Genomic DNA, 20,781 nt, shown 5'->3' with positions numbered 1-20,781 from the left:
CATAGTAAGCGCTTAACAAATACTGCAATTATTATTATTTCAGTGCTCGGCAGGCAGAAAGTGCTCGCTAAAGACGATTGATTAATTGATCCTTTAGTCTGTTGAGCTAAGAAGGGCCCTGAGGGTGAATGATCTGAGATAAGACCGGGAACTAACAGAATGAGAAATCAAGGCCTGTCGCTTCTCCCTAGGAGGCCTCACCAACTCCACTAATAATGTCGGTATTTGTTAAGCGCTTGGCACTGTTCTAAACGCCGCCGGGGTAGATACAGGGTGATCAGGTTGTAATCAGCCCACGCGGGGCTCACAGGTTTAATCCCCATTTTACAGATGAGGGAACCGAGGCCCAGGGAAGTTAAGTGACTTGCCCGAAGTCACACAGCTGATGCGGGAGGGAGCCGGGATTAGAACCCATGACTTTCTCATTCAATAGTATTTACTGAGCACTTACTATGTGCAGAGCACTGTACTAAGCGCCTGGAACGGACAATTCGGCAACAGATGGAGACAATCCCTGCCCAATGACGGGTTCACAGTCTGATCGGGGGAGCCACGGACGAAAACAAGACATCGCCATAAAAATAAATAGAATCAAGGGGATGTACACCTCATTAACAAAATAAATAGGGTAATAAAAAATATATCCAAATGAGCACAGTGCAGAGGGGAGGGGAAGAGAGAGGGGGAGGAGCAGAGGGAAAGGGGGCTTAGCTGAGGGGAGGTGAAGGGGGGAAGAGGGAGGGAGCAGAGGGTGGAGGGGGAGCAGAGAGGGAGCAGAGGGAAAAGGGAAGCTCAGTCTGGGAAGGCCTCTTGGAGGAGGTGACTTCTCAGTAGGCTCCGAAGAGGGGAAGAGAGTGAGTTTGGCGGAGGTGAGGAGGGAGGGCGTTCCGGGACGGCGGGAGGACGCGGGCCGGGGGTCGACGGCGGGACGGGCGCTGAAGGGGGGACGGCGAGGAGGCGGGCGGCGGAGGAACGGAGCGTGCGGGGTGGGCAGGGGAAAGAGAGAAGGGAGGAGAGGTAGGAGGGGGGGCAAGGGGATGGACAGCCTTGAACTCTGACTCCCAAGCCCGCTAAACCGCACCGCTTCTCCACCAGCACCTCCAGACCTCAGAAAGTCGAGCAACGATCAGCCTCCAACAGCAAGGTATACCACGGTACTACCAGGTACCCACCCCGCCCCACCCTCTCCAGCAAAGGAGGGTGAGAGCCGGTGGGGAGAGGGGCGAAGGGAGGGAGGGAGAAGAGTCTCTCCTCCCCCCGACCCCTCCCCGATTAAGCTTTCTGCTGCCAACAACGGGGGGGGGAGGTGGGAGAAGAGGGAAAGGGAGAACCCAAAATCCCTCTAAATGCAGGAAGCACAGCTGGTCCCGGTGACGTCCACTCTCCCAACAAACCCACATAGACGGCACCCAATCCCTCACGCCCCGAACAGCTTCCCCTGCAGCCAGGCCGGCGCTCCGGCCAAGCCGCGGGATACGGCCTCGCCCGGGATCGCGAGCTCCATATTCGGTTCGAGCGACGCCACGGCCAAGAGCAGACATCTGGAAGGGCTCAGAGGCTCGACTGGCCGGAGGAGCGAGGCGGCAGGGCAAACCAGCAGAGGGTTCCGGGCCGTTGAGGGACGCCCGACTGGAAGAGGAGCGGGGCCTCGGGGGGGAAGTGGAAGCGGTGCCAGGAATGTGCCGATCCCGAGCCTCCCTCGGAGACGGCGCTGACCCTCCGGGCCGGGGGCGGGGAGGGGGGCTCCATCTGACAGAGCGCAACGGGATCCGGGTAAGGTATATCCTGTGTACTCTCCCAAGCGCTCAGTACAGTACTCTGCACACGGTAAGCGCTCAACGAATAAGACTGACGGACTCCTGGAGAGCTCCTCCTTTCCACCAAAGGGATTCCTGGGGGTCCTGGACACAGACACGCCCTGGGACCTGAGCCCAGACAGGCCTCCTGGCTTCCTAAAACTATCCAAACCCCCCCCTCCCCACACTCAACCCCTTTCGGGACCCGTTCTGTTTGACTTCCGAGGTATGGCCGCAATACCTGGGCACTCTCCAGGACGGGAACAGACGAAGAAAACACTGTCATCTCAGGGTTCACCTACAACACAAGGCAGCCTCCCGGAGAGCTTTCAAGCCCCGCCGAGCCCGAACAGTCTGGATGACGGGGGCTGGGGAGTCTGGGTTTCATCTCGGGGCTGCAACAAACTTATACTGGGCCCCCGAGTCACGCTGCTTAACTTCCCGGGGCCTCGGTTCCCCAGTCTGTAAAAGGGGAACGATGCTAACAGCCGCTTCCGACCACGTTTAAATCAGACCGGACGACGGCGACATAAATGCTTAAGACGGACGGCCGTCCGGGGAAAACAGCTCGATCGAAGCCAAACGGTACCGTTCATCGGGGGGGGGTTTCGCCATTTCGGGAATCGCGTCCCACGGGTTTGACATCGGGCCGATGGCTGGGGGGGGGGTGCTGGTTTGGGCCGGCCGGGTGACTGCCGATTCTAGAGGCGGGCTCGCGGGGCCCGGGCTCCTTGTGCCAGCTTGCCTTCTCCCTCTCGTGGACACGACGAATACGAACGAGGGAACGGAAACGAGCCGGCGGCTGCGACGCATCTATCTCTCTCCTCCCGGAGCCGGCGGTCAGTGGCTGCCTCCAGGCGGGAGCTCCCCAGGAGACGTGTCCCGGTTAAACTGAGGGATTAAGCCGCCTCCCAAAAGCCGCAGGCTCGGGAGCTTGAGGGCTACCGGGAGCCCAAAGCTGGCTCCCCGAAGAAAACTCTGAACATTCAGTTGGTCCTAGGGCTCCGGTGGGTTACGACTACTGACAGTGTTGGTATTTGTTAAGCGCTGCAAAGCACTGCTCTAAGCGCTGGAGTAGATACAGGGTAATCAGGTTGTCCCATGCAAAGCTCAATCTTCATCCCCATTTTACAGATGAGGTAACTGGGGCACGGAGAAGTGAAGTGACTCGCCCACGGTCACGCAGCTGAGGAGTGGCGGGGGCCGGGATTCGAACCCGTGACCTCTGACCCCCAAGCCCGGGCTCCTTCCACTGAGCCACGCCGCTTCCCATACTACCTCCCCGGCAGGAGCGGTTCCCTCGAAATCTCGGGACGCACGGTCCCCGCCCCGACCTCACTCCAGGCTACTCGTTCGTTCAATGGTATTTATCGAGCCCTTACTCTGTGCAGAGCGCCGTACTAAGCGCTGGGAGAGTACAGTTCAGCTATGGCCGCCTCTGATACCGCGCCGCCCCGGGCGGCAGAAAGGAGGCTGAACGGAAGCTCTTTTTAGTTACCTGATGGACGACGGTTCCCTGCCACGGTGACAGGGAGATGACGATGAGGACCCGCCCGCCTTCCCCAGTCCCCCGACTTCATTCCAAATTCATTCATTCAATAGTATTTACTGAGCGCTTACTATGTGCAGAGCCCTGTACTAAGCGCTTGGAATGAACAAGTCGGCAGCAGATAGAGACGGTCCCTGCCCTCTGACGGGCTCACGGTCTGATCGGGGGAGACGGACGGACGAGAACGATGGCGATGAATAGAGTCGAGGGGAAGAACGTCTCGTAGAAACCGATGGCGACTAAACAGAATCAGGGTGATGTACATCTCATTAAACAAACAGTCTACGGTGGACGCCCTTACGGGTAGGAAATTCACACTGCCTTAACCTCTTGGAGAAGGGCCCGGAGGTAACCATTTAACCCAGAGGGGACGGACAAGACTGAAAGCTCGCTGTGCACCGGGAACCCGTCTACCAGCTCTGTTGTACTGTATTCTTCCCGGCGTTCAGTACAGCGCTCTGCACACGGTAAGCACTCCTTCATTCATTCGATCATATCTAGCGAGCACCCGTGTGCGCGGCACTGCACCGAGCTCTTGGGAGAATATAACAGTAAACACGTTCCCTGCCCACAAGCGGCTTCCGGTCTCGTCCGTCCCCTCCGGGTTAAATAATACGCAATAAATACCACTGACTGATTGAAACTCAACTCGCCGGTCCAAACCGTGAGCCCGACGAAAGGCGACGGGGATATGTTTCTCTTTCATCTACGCCGAGGCTTAGTACGGCGCTTGGCCCAGGGCGAGCGCTTCATAAATACCTCCCCCCTTTCAGCGTGGCTCAGTGGAAAGAGCCCGGGCTTCGGAGTCAGAGGTCATGGGTTCGACTCCCGGCTCTGCCACTTGTCAGCTGGGTGACCGTGGGCGAGTCACTTCACTTCTCTGTGCCTCAGTGACCTCATCCGGAAAATGGGGATTAAGACTGCGAGCGCCACGCGGGACAACCTGATGACCCTGTATCTACCCCGGCGCTTAGAACAGTGCTCTGCCACACAGTAAGCGCTTAACAAATACCGACGTTATCATCACTAGGAGGGTTACGTCCGGTTTCCGAAAAGAAGCGCTTGGCGAGGTCCTCGTCTGGCTGCTCTGCCTGTATACTAGAAGATCCGAGTAGACGAAAGGAAACGCTAGGATTTTCTTCCTCCCCTTAAATTCAAATCCCTTCTTCGATGACACCTACTGGAGGGAGTCACGGCGGAAAGGCCTCTTCCCAGCGATCGCGCGCGCGCGACTCAAAAACAGTGCCCGTCCGGGGCAGGTTCCATCCTCCGTTCGGTATGGAGAGAGCAACAGTATCCCAACTCCGCCAACTGTCTGCTGTGTGATCTTGAGCAAGTCACTTAACCTCTCTGTGCCTCAGTTACCTCATCTGCAAAAATGGGGATTAAAAAATGTGGGACCCTGCATCTACCCCAGGGCTTAGAACGGTGCTCTGCGCATGGTACGTGCTTAATAACGTTATTATTATCCCATACCCCAAAATTTAAGAGCCCCTCTTCTGGGGGTGGGGGGGTCGGAGGGAGGAGGAGGTGCTACCCCTCATTTGGGGGTCCACGAACCCCCAAAGATGCAGACCAAGGGGGTCGAGCAAGTCGCACGGCCTGCAAACCCTCCTTCGCCGGATGGCCGGAGGCCCGCGGGGCCCAACTGGCTCTCGGTACTATCGGCACAAAGCCGGGGGAGACGCCCCCCGACTTTCCTTCCGTGCGTCGAGCTCCTTTCTTTATCTGCAGCCAACATCAACTAGGCCGGTGGCATTAGAGATTAATAATGTTGGTGTCTGTTAAGCGCTTACTACGTGCAGAGCGCCGTCCTAAACGCTGGGGTAGATACGGGGTCATCGGGTTGTCCCACGTGAGGCTCCCAGTCTTCATCCCCATTCTCCAGATCAGGGAACTGAGGCACCGAGCAGCGACTTGCCTACGGTCACACGGCTGCCGAGTGGCAGAGCTGGGATTCGAAACCGTGACCTCTGACTCCCAAGCCCGGACTCTTGCCACTGAGCCACGCTGCTTCCCCGCAGACCGAGAAATTCCCACTCATCCTAACGCCCCGTCTCGGACCAGACCGAGAACTCCCTTCCCATCGGAAGCAGCGTGGCTCAGTGGAAAGAGCCCTGGCTTCGGAGTCCGAGGTCACGGGTTCGACTCCCGGCTCTGCCGCTTGTCAGCTGTGGGACTGTGGGTAAGTCGCTTAACTTCTCTGGGCCTCAGCGACCTCATCTAATAATAATAACAACGTTGGTGTTTGTTAAGCGCTTACTATGCGCAGAGCACTGTTCTAAGCGCTGGGGGAGACACGGGGATATCAGGTGGTCCCACATGGGGCTCACAATCTTCATCCCCATTTTACAGATGAGGTAACTGAGGCCCAGAGAAGTGAAGTGACTTGCCCACAGTCACACAGCTGACGAGTGGTGGAGCCGGGATTCGAACTCATGACCTCTGACTCCCAAGCCCATGCTCTTTCCACAGAGCCACGCTGCTTCAAATGGGGATTAACTGTGAGCCTCGCGTGGGACCACCTGATGACCCTGTATCTCCCCCAGCGCTTGGGACGGTGCTCTGCACGTAGTAAGCGCTTAACAGATACCAACATTATTATTATTCTTCTTATCAGATGCAAGCCACCTTCGTGACCTCCGTTCGACGCCCAAAGGCAGACGCACAAGCTTCCTGAGAGCTCTCGGAGTGGGGGGGGGGGGGGGTGTGTGTTTGAGAGAGACAGAAAGAGACAGAGAGACAGAGACAGAGACACAGAGAGAGAGACACAGAGAGACTCTCTCCCCCATCCTCTCAACGACAGCTCAACAGTGTCACCTGCTGGGGGAATGAAGAATTGGACCGATTTCTCAACCGGGAGCCATTTCTGGATGAAAAATTCATTACAACACAAAAATAATAATGTTTGGTATTTGTGAAGCGCTTCCTGCGTGCAGGGCACTGTTCTAAGCGCTGGGGGAGATACAGGGACATCAGGTGGCCCCACGGGAGGCTCAGAGTCTTCATCCCCATTTCACTAATGAGAAGCGGCGCGGCTCAGTGGAAAGAGCCCGGGCTTGGGAGTCGGAGGTCATGGGTTCGAAGAACGACGGTGGTATTTGTTAAGCGCTTCCTATGTGCAGAGCACTGTTCTAAGCGCTGGGGGGATACAAGGTTGTCCCACGTGGGGGTCACAGTTTTAATCCCCATTTTACAGACGGGGGAACTGAGGCACAGAGAAGTTATCGAATCCCGGCTCTGCCACTCGGCAGCTGTGTGACTGGGGGCAAGTCACTTCACTTCTGGGTGCCTCCGTGACCTCACCTGGAAAATGGGGATGAAGACCGTGAGCCTCACGTGGGACAACCTGATTATCCCCTATCTTCCCCCAGCGCTTAGAACAGTGCTCTGCACATAGTAAGCGCTTAACCAATACCAACGTTATTATTATTACGTGAGGCAGCTTGAGGCACAGAGACGTGACGTGACTTGCCCACAGTCGCCCAGCTGACAACGGCAGGGCCGGGACTCGAACCCGTGACTTCTGACTCCCAAGCCCGGGCTCTTTCCACCGCGCCACGCCGCTTCTCCGAAAAGCCTTCCTCCACCCGGCGAGTCGCCTGGGCCGCCCCATCGCCTCAGGGACCCATCCCTGTCCCCTCTCCCGCCGTCCAACTCCCGGTCCTGGTGGCTTAACAGCCCCGCTCCCATCGCCTGTGAAGGAGGGGATTTTTGGTGTTCCCGAAATAAACTCGACGCCCGTTGCCGCCCTGTCGTATCTGTGCCACAGCTGGACTAAGCGTCAGAGTCGGAAGGAGCTCCTCGGGTGGCCACGTCTCCCGCGGGGCTCGCCGTCTTCATCCCCGTTTTACAGACGAGCTAAGGGAGGCACGGAGAAGTGAAGCCACTCGCCCACCGTGTCACAGCAGACACGTGGCAGGGGCGGAATTAGAACCCAGGTCCTTCCGACTCCCAGGCCCGCGCCCGACCCGCTAGGCCACGCTGCCTCTCCGGAGGCCAGGCCCCCGGCTTCCAGACCACCACACAAGCAGATCGGGTTCTGAGGGGCCGAAGCCGTTTACACAGGTTGGCCCATTTAAGAGTGAGCTCCCAGGAATAATAATAATAATGTGGGGATTTGTTAAGCGCTTACTCTGTGCAGAGCACTGTTCGAAGCGCTGGGGGAGATACGGGGTAGGGTTTTCAACCTCGTCACCACATTCACGTGAGTGAGCGGAGGAGACCGTTTAGCCCGGGCGGTGATAAGCAGAGGCGGTGGCTCCGAGGGCCCGAGCTCAGAGGGAGGGGAGGTCAGAGAAAAAGAAAAAGTACGGAGACACGCCGGAAAAGGAACTGCCGGTGGCTCTGAAGGGGGTGAAAGGAGCCAAGCCTCTCGAGCGCTTAGTACAGTGTTTTGCGCAGATAAATACGACCGAATGAACGAATGAAAATGTGAGCCTCCACCGGACGGGGTCCAGCCTGCTCATCTCGCAGCCTCCCCAGCGTTTAGCGGCGGAATCAATCACCGGTATTCATCGAGGCTTACTGCGTGCAGCACACTGGGCTGAGCGCTGAGCAGAGCACAACACAGTTGGAAGGCGTGATCTCTGCCCATAAGGGGCTTGCTTACAGTCTAGAGGGGGAGCGAGACATTAAACTAAAATTGGGATACGTTCCTAAGCGCTGTGGGGCAAGCGCGTAATAAATGCTAATCGCCTCCAGCGCATTCTCGCCCACCAACCACTTGCTCGTGGCAACACTTTGCCAAAATTAGCCTAATTATGAGCATCGGTGTTTTAAATGGAATGCATCTGGGGAAATAAGTGCTTAACGGTACGCAAGAAAAATAAAAGAGTCTTCACGGAGGACGCTCACTAGTTGGAGTCTTTAGTTAGCGGCCGCCCCGGAGGTGCCCGCGACTGTGGTGGAGAACCCGGGATCCAGGTTCCAGTCTGGCGGTGTCCAAGCGACCCGCTCTCACCTGGAGCGCCTGTTGCTGCGGGGCACCTCCGTTTCCATCTGGTCGGTTTCCCCCCGACCCCGACGCTCCGACCACCGTCGCTGTCCCTTGCGTAGCCCAGGAGAACAGCTCTTGCCGGGGAGCACTTTTAGCAGCTACTTTCGCAATAATAATAACGACAAATAATAATAATAATAACAGTGGCATTTCTTAAGCACTTTCGATGCGTCAGGCACTGACTAAGCGCGGGGGTGGATACGAGTTAATCAGACTGGATACCGTCCCCTGTCCCACATGCAGTTCACAGTCTGAGTAGGAGGGAGAACAGGCTTTCAATCCCCATTTCGTAGATGACGAGACTGAGGCCAAGAGAAGTGAAGCGACTCGCCCGGAGTCACAGGGCGGGCAAGTGGCGGAGGCGGGATTAGAATAATAATAAGAATTAGGGCATTTGGTAAGCGCTTACCATGTGCCAGGCACCGTTCCGAGCACTGGGGCGGATACGAGCAAATCGGACTGGACGCGGTCCCCGTCCCACGTGGGGCTCCCGGGCTCAATCCCCATTTTACAGATGAGGCACCGCAGTGAAGTGACTTGCCCGAGGTGGGCCGGCAGACGGGTGGAACCAGAATTAGAACCCATGGCCTTCCGACTCCCAGGCCCGTGCTCTACCCACTCCGCCATGCTGTTTCTCTGACTCCTAGGCCCCCGCTCTTTCCACTGGGCCACGACGAACTCACCACGGAGTCGAGTAAATATCAACTGATAGCCGACAAGAGGGAGGGGCAGGCAGGAGGCAGAATTGTGGGGGGGGGGGAGGTTTTGCTCCTCTCCAGCCGACACCTCCACCGAGCGGTGGCTACGACCTCCGGGCGCGCAGGAATGAAGAGCCAGCTCGGGAGAGGGAGGCTGCAGGCGGGGCCCCAGGTGGAAGAGCCACCGTTTCCAGGCCAAAGTCCCGGGGCGCCCGGGACAGATCCTACGCCTCCCGCGGGAACTGCCCAAAGGAGAGGTCTTCGGGGGGGCAGGGCGGGCACATCACAATAAATCCCAAACGCGATTCCTACTATCCCGGACAGGAGCCGATACCCAAGAAATTCTTTACGCTCTCCCGATGCAGAGTGATACGCTGTCCGTCCTGAGACTTGGGGATTCTTGCAGAATCAGGTAGAGCCCCCTCACGTCCAAGTGAAAAAGAGAGACAGCGTGAAAGCGCACATGCCTCCGTGAGGGGAGCATGTGATGGAGGAATCGGGTCTACCCTGGCTTCTCCGTCACCCGGCTTAAGGGGGTGCCCGCTGGCGGGGGAGGGAGCCCTTTCCCGGAGCTTCCTTTCCCCACTCCGAGCAGCTGAAAACTCCCCACCAGCTCCAATGACAGTTAGCCAGCCCCTCCGTGCCCCCCGACCTCGACGCCCGACCGACAGACCACTTTGAGGAGACGCAAAGTTATCGCTCTGATCCTGGGTTTTCCCCTTCCCATCAAACCACCAACGTGCCGAGCAGGAAAACGGCAGACGACATATCACTGAGGTTTTCTGCCACAGGGTCCCCTGCCACCGTGTTCACGCTCTTTCCCTACTCTCCCATATCACCATCATCATCATCATCATCTCTTAGCGGACTCCGACTACGGGCAGAGCACTGAAGCAAACTTGTTCTGAGAGTCGAAGACTAGACCGTAACGTCCTCGTGGGCAGGGAACCGGTCGAACGGATCGGTTATGTAACACTCGCCCGGGTGCTCGGTACGGTGCTCCGCGCGGTGGACGCACTCAATAAATACGACTGATGGATGACTCTCTGGCGTTTGACCTCTAAGAGATGCACGAAGGCCCTCGGGCAAGAGAGGCGAAGCTAGCCCAGGAAGCCCGGGAGCACCATCTTCTACAGCACAGCGACTCATCTTCCACAAACGGCTCACCGGGCCAAGTCCTCCGCCCTGAGAGCAACGGATCCACTCGCCCCGGCTCTTCCTCGACGCCCGGGACGTTGCTTCTCGTCTCCCAAGACCGGCGATCGCATCTCACGGGTCCCGGGCACAGAGGACTAACAGGATGCCCTCTGTGGGCGAGGAACGTGTCTAAAGCTAAACTGAACTATACTCTCCCAAGCACCTAGCCCAGTGCTCCGCACACGGGGAGCACTCGAATACTATCGATCGATCAGCGGGGCAAATCCAGTCACCCTCTCCTCCGGGGCCAACCGACCCACATCCCGCCCCGCGGCCTGAGAGCGACGCTGACGGCCGACGGCGCTGTAGCTAAGCAGATCAGGCCCGGCAGACTGAGGCTCGGGGGCAGACCTTCCCGCACGGAAAGCCAAAAGCATCTGTTTAGGCCAGGGGACGGGGAAGGCGGGGAGAGAGAGGACACAGGAGAGAGAGGAGAGAAAGGAGAGGGGGAGAGCAGAGAAAGGAGAGAGAGAGGAGAGAAAAAGAGATGAAAGAGAGAGAGAGAGAACGGAGAGGACAGAGAAAAAGAGAAAGAGAGAAAGGAGGAGGGAAAGGAGAGGAGGAGAGAGAGAGAGAGAAAAAGGAGAAAGGAGAGGAGGAGGAGAGAGAAAGGAGAGGAGGAGAGAGAGAGAGAGATCGAGAGAGAAAGGAGGGAGAAAGAGAAAGGCGAGAGAGAGGAGAGAGCGCCTTACCTCCGGAGCGAATCTTCTTCAGAGCTCTCCTCAGGCATTTCCTGGTTTAAGGCCTCCTGTGATACATTCCCGGGTCTACTCGCAGCCGACTGGCTGTAAACTCTCTCCCAGTGGCCCGTCTCCTGGTTAAAAGCCACTCCCACAGTCCTCTCCTCCCGCGGGCCGGCCGGACCGCTCGGCTCCAGCCGGCTGGAGCCCGGCGCCCGACCCTCGGTCCGTTCGGCGGCGGGCGGCTGGCCGCCGGCCGGGCCCCCCTCGAAGGCGCCGGGGACCTGCCAGGACGGGCCGCCTTCGCCCGGCGCGTAGGCGGGCGCGGTCCTCTCCCACCGCAGCGTGTCGCTGTTGAAGGTCAGGAGGTTGTGGCAGGCCCGGCAGCGGTTCAGGTGGCCCCGCGACAGGTTCGAGTTGTTCTCGCTGCTGTGGGGGGTGGGCTGCTGGGAAGGGCCCGGCCGCTCCGGCTCCACGTTGTTGTTGAGCAGCTCCTGGGCCTGCTGGGCCGGGCCGGGCTCCGCCCCCAGCCCCTGGTCCAACTCCTGGAGCCGGTCGTACTCCAGGAAGAAGCGCCTCAGGTCGCACTGCAGCTCGTTGCGGACGGTGCCCGGGTTGCCCTGGCCGGCGCCGCCCGCGCCTTCCGCCTCGCCCGGCAGCCCCGGGGGCGGGAAGCCCCTGCCCTCCGTGGCCGAGGTGTACACGGACGCCCGCGAGCCGCCCTCTTGCTGCCGCAGCACGGACAGCAGGCTGACCGAGGAGGCGCTGGTCCGCGGCGGGGGCATGGCCTCGGCCTCCGAGCGGGAGCTCGCGCTCAGCACCGTCCGGGTCCAGTCGGCGCCCCCCAGCCCCGAGGCCAGCTCCCTCCCGGCCTGGTGGTACCTGGCCGGGTGGCCGGGCGGGGGGCCCCCCAGGGAGCGGCGGGTGGGGCCCAGGCTCAGGTTGCGCAGCGTGTTGCCGGCGGTGCCGCTCTGGACCGTGCTGAAGGCGGACGGCCGGGTCGGGAGGCCCCGGTCCTGCTGGGTCGACGAGGCCTGCTCCGGGGGGTGGTAGGGCTCGGTCTGCACGGAAGAAAAGGAAGGGGTCGTGGGCCCGGCCGAGGTGGACGGGGCGCCGCCGTCCTGGCGAGGGAAGAGGGAAGAAGGAATTCGCGCACTAGAGCAGCGGCTGCAAAGGCACGACATTCCCAGGTGCCGGCAGCACTCGGCCGTGGGGCGGCCCGCCCGCTCGCGGAGCCTGGTGTGAGCGGACGTCCTGGTGCTCTCCGTGGCGGGCGGAGGGGGAGGCGGTGGAGGTGGTGGGGGTGAGGGGGTGGCGGAATCTTGGCCCGGGCTTTGCTCTCCCACCTGGATGCCGGAGGAGCGGGAGGACAGCATATGGAGGAAGTTGTGGAGGAGGGGGGTCCGGCGGACCGGCTGCGACTGCAGGAGCGAGCGCTGGCGGTAGTGCGGCATCTCCGCGCCGTCCACGGGCAGCTCCGGCTCGTCGTCGCTCTGGAACGCAGACCGGGGCCGCGTTGGGGGCGGGGGGGGGGGGGGGAGCGGGCGCGCCGGGAGGCGAGGCCTCCGGCCCGACCCACGGAAACCGGGGGCGACCCCCCGCCCAGGGTGGGGGCTCCCGGGCCGTGCGGGACCACCTCGGCCGCGGGGGAGGAGGGGGCCTCCGGGCCGGCCGCGGGCCCGCTTCGGGCCGGAGAGGTACGGACCATCTCCTCCCCGCCCTACTGCCGGGGTACGGAGGTGGGTGGACGAGGCCAAGCTCCAGGCGGACCCAAGCTACGGCGACGAGGGCACCCCGAGACGCCCGTCTCCGCGGGTAGGCTGGGCCCAGCCCTCTCAGGGACTGCTCGTTGCCCGGTGCCGGGGCTCAAGCTGAACCGTCCCCCCCGCCGTCCCACCCTGACGACCCCGCCCTGGGCTCCGCCGCCTGGGGGATGTGCCGCCCTCGGGAAGGGAGCCGGTATTCCAAACCATACCGGCTCACCTAGGCTGAAACCGTGGCCTGCGGGGGTTTGAGGGTTGGTCAGAAACAATGTTACCTGCTGGTTGGAAGGATTAACAATCGCCGTGAGTAAGTAGTGTCCGAGGGGATCAAATCTCACCAGCCTAAAAACGGAAGGGGGGGGGGGGGGGGGGGGGAGACAGACACGGTGGGAGAAAAATAGGGACAGTGTTAGATCAAGACACGGAAGAACCATTACGGCTCCCGAGCTTCCTAGAGGCCCGGTTCTCCTCCCCCCGAATCCCACGGGCTGGAGCCCCGGAGGGAGGACGCGCCTCTCCGAGGAGCCGGACCACGGCAGAGCCAGACCGGGAGTTTCCCGGGAGGGGTCTCGGGGGCCCCTAAAGGCTCCACCGACACCTGCCGGCTCGGACGCGTGCCGGACCTCAGCCGGGACACTCCCTTCCCCCGGGGCTCCGATGAGCGCGCCCACTCCGAAGACGCCACTCCCCACGACGCCTTCTGAATCCGCACCCAGACGGCAGCCCGGTTTCCGCCAGAAGGAATCTTCGGCCGCCGCCGCCCTACGCGGCCATCCGGCCCCGCGGGAGACACCCGGGAAGCTAGGCCTCGGAGGGAGACCCACGGCGGGCGGGCCCCGGGCCCTTGGCGGAGACGTACTCGGGCGCTTGGCAAGGGGTGGGGTCCCCCGCCGTCCGCTAATCCGAAGTGCCCCTTAACACCCTGCCGGGTGACCGAGGTCGTCTGGGAAAGGGCGACACGAGGGCCGCCTGAAGACACGGTGGGGCTGCTCACCTCGGGGAGGGCCTCGTGATCACAACAATAGCGACGAAGACGACGAGGGCACCTACTAAGCATCTCTACGTGCCGAGCGCCGGGCTGTAAGCACCGGGGTAGATCCGAGACAGATCCACGAGGGGCACGCGGGCGGCTTATCCCGGACCGACGGACGGGGCGGACGCGGAGGAGAGCGGAGCAGAGGGATCCGCCGCCCAAGCCAGGAGAGGCTCGGCTCCCCACGCCCAGGCCGGGGTACTCACCGAACCCGCTCCATCTCGCTGGCCGTCTTCACCGCGGCGAAGGGCTCCCGCCGGCTCCAATCCCAAAAGTGGATCTCGTTGGCTGTGGCGATGAGCAGGAGCTGAGCCGTGGGGTGGAAAGCCAGGGAGGCGATGGCATTGTTGCTATCCGTGAACCAGCTTTCACTGCCACCCTGTGGGGGAATCATTCCCAGCACACTCTCAGGTCACAAGCCGCCGGTAAACCGGGCGACGCATCTCACGCAGGCCCCCTTTCTGGCTACCTAAGTGGCCCGGGGGGCCTCCTCCGACTAAGCGCCCGGTAGAGAGGCCGCGGAGCCGCCACCCGGCAGCCCCGGCTCGGCGGCCCAGCCCCGTTGCGCTCCTGTTGTTCGGACAAGGACCTTCCCTCTGACCGTGGAAGGCCCGACAGGACGCAGAGAAGCAGCGTGGCTCGGTGGAAAGAGCCTGGGCCTCCGAGTCAGAGGTCATGGGTTCGAACCCCGGCTCTGCCACTTGTCGGCTGGGTGACTGTGGGCGAGTCGCTTCACTTCTCTGGGCCTCAGTGACCTCGTCTGTGAAACGGGGATTAACCGTGAGCCTCACGTAGGACAACCTGATTACCCTGTATCTACCCCAGCGCTTAGAACAGTGCTCTGCACGTAGGAAGCACTTAACAAATACCAGCATTATTATTACGCGAGCAATGACCACATGGCATTTCCCGGGAAAGGCCGGGGGGGGGGGGGGCTCGTCTCATTGTACCCCCCCAAAGGAAGGAAACTGGCTTCCACGCCCACCAAGAGCCCCTGCTCCCAAGCCCAACCTTACTTCCACAGTCCTGTCTCAACACAGCAGTCCTCTAGACTGTAAGCTTGTTGTGGGCAGGAAATGTGTGTGTTTATTGTTAGAGTGTACTCTCCCAAGTGCTTAGTCCAGTGCTGTTCACGCAGTGAGTGCTCAATAAATACGACAGACAGCTGGCTGAAAAGAGGACACTGGCCGCCGAGCGACTGCTCCGAAGTGCCGCTTAATACCCTGCCGGGTGACTTGAGGTCACCTGGGAAAGGGTGACAGGAGAGCCACCTGAAGAGAGGATGGGGCTGCTCACCTCGGGGAGGGCCTCAAAATAATAACAATAATAATGACGACGACGATGGCATTTATTAAGCGTATTTCTGTTCCGAGCACTGTGCTGTAGGCACCGGGGTAGATCCGAGATAGATCCATACAGACAGATTATCCCGGATTGACGGACGAAGCAGACGTAGAGAGGTTAAGGGACTTGCCCGAGGCCACACGGCAGGCACGCGCCAGAACCGGGACGGGAACCTGGGTGTCCGGTCTACCCAGTCCCGCGCTCTTTCCAGTCTGCGGCGCATACCGACCCAGTGGGGGAGGGCTACAGGCCGCCCCGATTAGCATCTGCGGCCCCGAGGTACCAGCGCGGTGCCTTCAGGAGGGCAGAATTCAGTTCCTTCCCCACAGTCCCGAACCCAATCATTCCATGTCCCCAGTAGCCAAGAACCTACCAAAAGAAAAGGGGAGCCGAAGGAGATACTCACATGTAAATCCCAAATCCTAACCTCCCCGTCTAGGCAGCCAGAAGCAATGAGGCCCGGAATGGTGGGATGAAAGGTCACACACCAGGGTGTGCGGCGGTGTCCGACCAGAGAATGGACACACTTGCCTGTCTTCACCTCGGTGATATAGATGTTGTGGTTCACGTGGGTAGAGGCCATGAGAGTCCTGCGCAAAACAGGAAGGTACGAGAAATGGGGAAAAAGAATATTTTCAGCTGAGCCTTTTGCGGGGGGGGGCGGGGGGAAAGGGAGCGCAAATCGACGGGGAAGCCTTAGCCTAGGGGACCGGCTAGCTGGTCTTTTCGCTCTCGACCTCCTTTTCGGCCCGGTCCCCGTCAGCCTCGATACTGGATGGACTTCAAGGCGGCTCTTCCAGGTGGGGAGACCGGCTCCCGAAAGCCAAGCCACAAACCGCCTCCTCTTCAAATGCCCATACGAGAGAAACCTAGACGGCTTCCAGGGAGCGGTCCAAGTTTGCCGCTCCCTTCTTTCCGGATCTGCTACAAAAAGAAGGCTCCCAACTGCCAACGGGCATCTGGCCCACACGCCTCGTCCTCTGCGAAGCCTGCATCTGTACGGTGTGGGTCTCGGGCTCACTGCCCGACACTGAGGCTTGCAGATGTCCCGGTCATTACGGTGAACGGGGTGGAAAATGAAAACAAGGTACCTGTCTGGGCTGAAGGCCAGTAAGAAGGTGGAGCGAGGACTGTCAGGCAGTTCTACTTTCTGGAAAAGGAAACAGAGGAGAGGGCACAGAGATCATCACAAGACCGGCTCACGCACCATCCCAGGGAAGTCTCCTCAGCACTAATGGACCAACCCAGGGAAGTCTCCTCGGCCCAGACTCGATCAGCGGAGACGGTGATTAAGCCAGCCCCAAGAGCTCAGTTTGGGAGTCTGCCCGTAAGGACTTCCAGGGGCTAGCTTCCGGACCCTGCTGAGACAGCTACCGCGGTTTTATGGAACATTCCCAATTCTTCCGGAATTCACAAGGTGAGCTTCACCCCCGATTCTTCCCAGCTACCTCTCTTCCAGTCCGCGCTGAGTCCCTACCCCACCCCCGCCACTCTTCACCGCCAGCCCCTGAACAAAAAGGTTTCACATCCTTGCCTTGCCCTCCCATTTCATGCATCGTGTTTTATCCTCCACCAGCTCCTGCAGAAGTCGCTGCGTCCCCAGGGCCTGTGCGCCCCGTTCCCGGCCCCACAGTATCCGGACGGCATTCTTTTCGGGAATCACTTTCATGGCTCTTAGTAGCCACTGTCACACCGGGCACGGAGAACGGGGGAGGCTTCCGCTCCAATCTTTGAAGTAGCTACAACGAGGCCATTCAGGTCCTTGAAAGTTGTCCTCATGGAAATCTAGGGGAGATAATATATTGTCAGGAATGGTTTGGGAGTTGGAAGAAAAGGGATGATTCCCCACCCCCCTCACCACACCCCACAATTCATGTACTTCTAGAAAGGAGACATCTCCATCTACTCCTTAGCCATCTACTCGACACCAACTTCCGCCTTTTAACTTAGGAGCCAAGGAGTGTGCTCCAATAGACTTGGTCATTATTTTTTCCACCAGCTTTCCCTGCCAAGAAAAGGTCTGTCTACACTTCCACCTGCCCATCCTCCAAGCCTAACCACCTACAAGAAGAACTCCCATTCTAAATACTGGACCTCCCACTTTACGGATAAAGGCATGGATTTACTCTGTCAATGAGCAAAATATCCATTTTTTTCTAGTCAAACTGTTGCTACTGATGGCCCAAACCTCGCCAAAGGGAAGCCCTCCGGAGGGACACGGAGCGCCTTCCAGGGCAGACTAGGAAACCGCAGGCCTCAGTTCTCAGTAGTGCAAAATGCAGGGAGATTTCAGCGCCCGTGCCGGCTCCACCCTGGCCTGGCTCCTTCCGGAGGAGGAGCAGAGACGGTCTCTTGTGTGGCACCCAGATCCTTCACGTCGCCTTCCTAACCCCGCTCAAACCGATGCGCTGCACAAGCTTTTCCCGTGGTAAAGCCCACTGGAAAGGTTGAATCTCCTCACATTGCGAGGTCAGAGAGCGGCGGCAAGTAAAACCTCCTCACGGCTGAAAACGGACACCGGGTCCCAAGGGGGCAAGAGGATCCACCAGCTCCGCTGTGGACGGGAAGTGTGTCTGTTAAACTGTACTCTCCCAAGCGCTTAGTACAGGGCTCTGCACGCCGTGATCACTCAGTAAATACGATCGGCTGACTGACCGTGCCCGTGGGCCAGGGTCCGAGGAGACCGATCAACCCATTACGTTCACTCGCAGAGCTCGGTGGGCGGTACGGGAGGCCGAGGAGCTAGAAAGGGACAGGGCAGGGAGCCAAGATGACGGTGCCTCCTCTCGCCCCTCGTCTGCAGGTCGTGACCCCTGGCGGGACACCAGCACCGTGGGTTTTCTCTTGCCAGGCTCTGGGCCAGGCCGGGAGCTCTTCTCACCTACGGCCCCCCAGAGCCTGGGGGGGAAATGAGTAGGGCACCTTCATCCCAGCCTAACCAAACAGGCTGGGGGGACACACTGGGAACAAGGTTGGGGGGGGCGGGGGGTCCCGGCTCTCGAGCTGCTTACAGCGGCTGGGAAAACTGCACAGGGTCACTCTGCAAAGCCACGCACCACTTCCTGGGGACGTGTCTATCAATTCTACTCTATAATTCTCTCCCAGGTGCTTAGCGCACGGTAAGTGCTTGACAAATACCGCCGACTGATGCCAAGCCTGAGGCTGCCAACCCCTGCACAGCCTAACGAGGGGCAGCGACCCCAGCTGACCTGGCCCATCCCGAGCCCTCAGTGAAGCCGCTGCCACTTAAAAAAGAACAACAGCAATAATAATTACGGTATTTGTTGAGCGCTGTTTATGTGCCAAGCGCTGTTCTAAACTCTGAGGAAGATACAAATTAATCGGGTTGGACCCGGTCCCTGTCCCATATGGGGCTCACAGTCTTAATCACAATTTTACAGATGAGGGAACTGAGGCGCAGGGAAGTGAAGGGACTTGCCCAAGGTCACACAGCAGAAACGTGGCAGATCCGGGAATAGAGCCCAGGCTCTTGTGACTTCCAGACCCGTGCTCTTATCCACTAAGCCACGCAGCCGTGTTGACTGACTGATGCAGTGGGGCCAAAGCAGAGGACGTTCAAGCAATCAGTTCTGTTGACTAGGGGACCCACTGGGTGCAGAACCCTGTACTAAACTATTGGGTGAACACAATACAAGCATGAGACCTGATCCCTGCCTTCGAGCTGTTGACAATCTAACAGGGGGAGTGGCACATAAAATTATTTACAGTAGGAGAGGAAAAAGATCAATACATCATGAAAATGGAAAAAACAGACAAGTGAATAAATACACGCAGAAAAAACAGAGTAACCCAGTCTCTGTGTACCCTAGTGTTATGGCTGACTGAGAATAAAGTAAGTGCTGGGGAGAAGGAAATGAACTGGAAAATGCTTCCTGGAAGAGATGGGATTTCAGAAGGGCTTTAAAGTGAGCTGAGGTATGGTCTAGTGGATATGAAAGGGGAGGGAGTTCCAAACGGGCAAGGACACGAACAAGGACTCGGAAGGGGCAGGGAGGAGAGGGTTAGGGGAGGAGATCCGGAGCCCAGAGAGAAGAGAAGGGAGTGAAAGGGGTAAGATATGCGCGTAGGAAAGCCTGAAACAAATGGCCAGGAGCATTTTTTGTGGGGGGTTTTTTTGGCTTCGTTTTTTTCTGGACGGGGCAAGTAATGAGCAAGTGGCCCCTGGAGGTTTCTGAAGAGGGAAGACATGGGCACCAAACAACATTACAGAAAGTTGAACCAGGCCACAAAGTGCAGTATAGACCCAAAAGGTGTTAGGGTTAGTGTCTGCAGTTTCTTCCTTTTTCTCCCCTTCCCCCTATGGCCACTTGGCTCCACCCCTGCTTTTCTATACCCTGTCCCCTCACCGGTCTGTCCCAAGTTCATTCCCCCACTAAAGTGAAAAGTTGGCGCTCCAGGCTGAAAGAACCCAAGTGATTTGACGGATTTCTTTTCCAGCAAGGAGCCAGAAATAGGCTAAAAGCCTCTCAGCGTTCAGCCCAAAGCCGGGCCCTAAAACCAACATCCTCACCAAATAACGAGGGCAAGCATGTGAGAGGGAGGAACTCTAAAAAGAATGTACAAGGTCTAAAGGTCTTTTGTCCTCAGCAGAGCAACATCAAAGTGCTTGCAAACAGCTCTGCTGCTTGGGGAAAGGGAGGGGGGAAGGAGGGGAGGGTCTCAAACCATTTACAGCCTTGTAAAGTGCTAGTGGAAACTTCAGCTGCGACCCTGTGACTTCCAGTAACCTGGAGGTAGGAAGAAAAAGGTTTCGGAGAGATGTTGGGTGATGGAGAAAGATCTGACAGGGTAACCTAGAACTCTAGGATGTGAAGGAGACGAACTACTACAAGTCTGGAGGGGAAGACTATAAATTCGTCGTGGGCAAGGAATGTTGATATTGTAAACTCCCAAGTGCTTAGCACAGTGCTCTGCGCACAGTAAGCACTCAATAGATACGATTAACGACTGAATCCCATCGTTTGCACAATCGTGCCCGAACACTTTCCCTCCTTGGAAGTAAATGCTTCGATGTTATGGTCTCAAATCAGAAATTGGACTGGAAAGCAGGGAGAGAGAGTCGGGGGGCCTGAGACCTCAAATATTGAGGAGCAGGGTGGCCTATAGAGCTCGGGCCTGGGAGTCAGAAGGACCTGAGTTCTAGTCCTGGCTCCGCCACTTGTCTGATTTGTAACTTTGGGCAAGTCACTTCACGTCTCAGTGCCTCAGTTACCTCATCTGTAAAGACCGTGAGCCCCAAGTGGGACAGGGACTGTGTCCAACCTATCTTGGAATTACTCCAGTGCTTAGAAAAGTGCCTGACACATAATAAGTGCTTAACGGATAACATAAAGAAAAAAAAAAACCACCAAGTACGTCTCTTTCAAGGGCCTACAGCTGATTCCTCATTTTGCTTCTTTAAAGGAGAAAGACTCCCTCCTGAGGCTCTCGACACAGCTATCTGGGAAGATTTTATTTTCTGGCTCTCTCTAAAAAGAATAACAGAAATTTATATCAAACAGAAAGAAGTCGGGCAGTCCTGTTGCCAGGCAAGGAGAGAAAAGGATGTCTTCCATGTGGTTTGGGAAAACGGGGAAGACAGAGTTTCCCAAATCCATCCTGAAGCCAGAATGAGACCAAGGGGGCCCAGAAGGGAGCATGGGTTTGAGATGCGCCCAAAGTAATAATAATAATGTCAGTATTTGTTAAGTGCTTACTATGT

At 58.5% G+C, this 20,781-nt stretch overlaps 1 protein-coding gene across 1 annotated transcript in view; it reads right to left on the bottom strand.

The window, feature by feature from the left end:
• The window catches only part of AMBRA1 (autophagy and beclin 1 regulator 1), a 171,499-nt gene that overhangs the window by 118,581 nt on the left and 32,137 nt on the right, over positions 1 to 20,781 (bottom strand). Inside the window, 7 exon segments of the mRNA XM_029059290.1 lie at positions 10,932 to 11,980; positions 12,266 to 12,412; positions 12,958 to 13,024; positions 13,922 to 14,094; positions 15,466 to 15,649; positions 16,151 to 16,209; positions 16,594 to 16,844. Coding sequence (XP_028915123.1) covers positions 10,932 to 11,980; positions 12,266 to 12,412; positions 12,958 to 13,024; positions 13,922 to 14,094; positions 15,466 to 15,649; positions 16,151 to 16,209; positions 16,594 to 16,728 — 1,814 coding nt within the window. The 5' untranslated portion in view covers positions 16,729 to 16,844.

Source organism: Ornithorhynchus anatinus, chromosome 3 (assembly GCF_004115215.2).
Source record: "Ornithorhynchus anatinus isolate Pmale09 chromosome 3, mOrnAna1.pri.v4, whole genome shotgun sequence".
In the NCBI taxonomy this organism is placed as follows: domain Eukaryota; kingdom Metazoa; phylum Chordata; class Mammalia; order Monotremata; family Ornithorhynchidae; genus Ornithorhynchus; species Ornithorhynchus anatinus.
The sequence above is the reverse complement of the archived record's forward strand: the minus strand, read 5'-3'. Positions and strand labels throughout refer to the sequence as shown.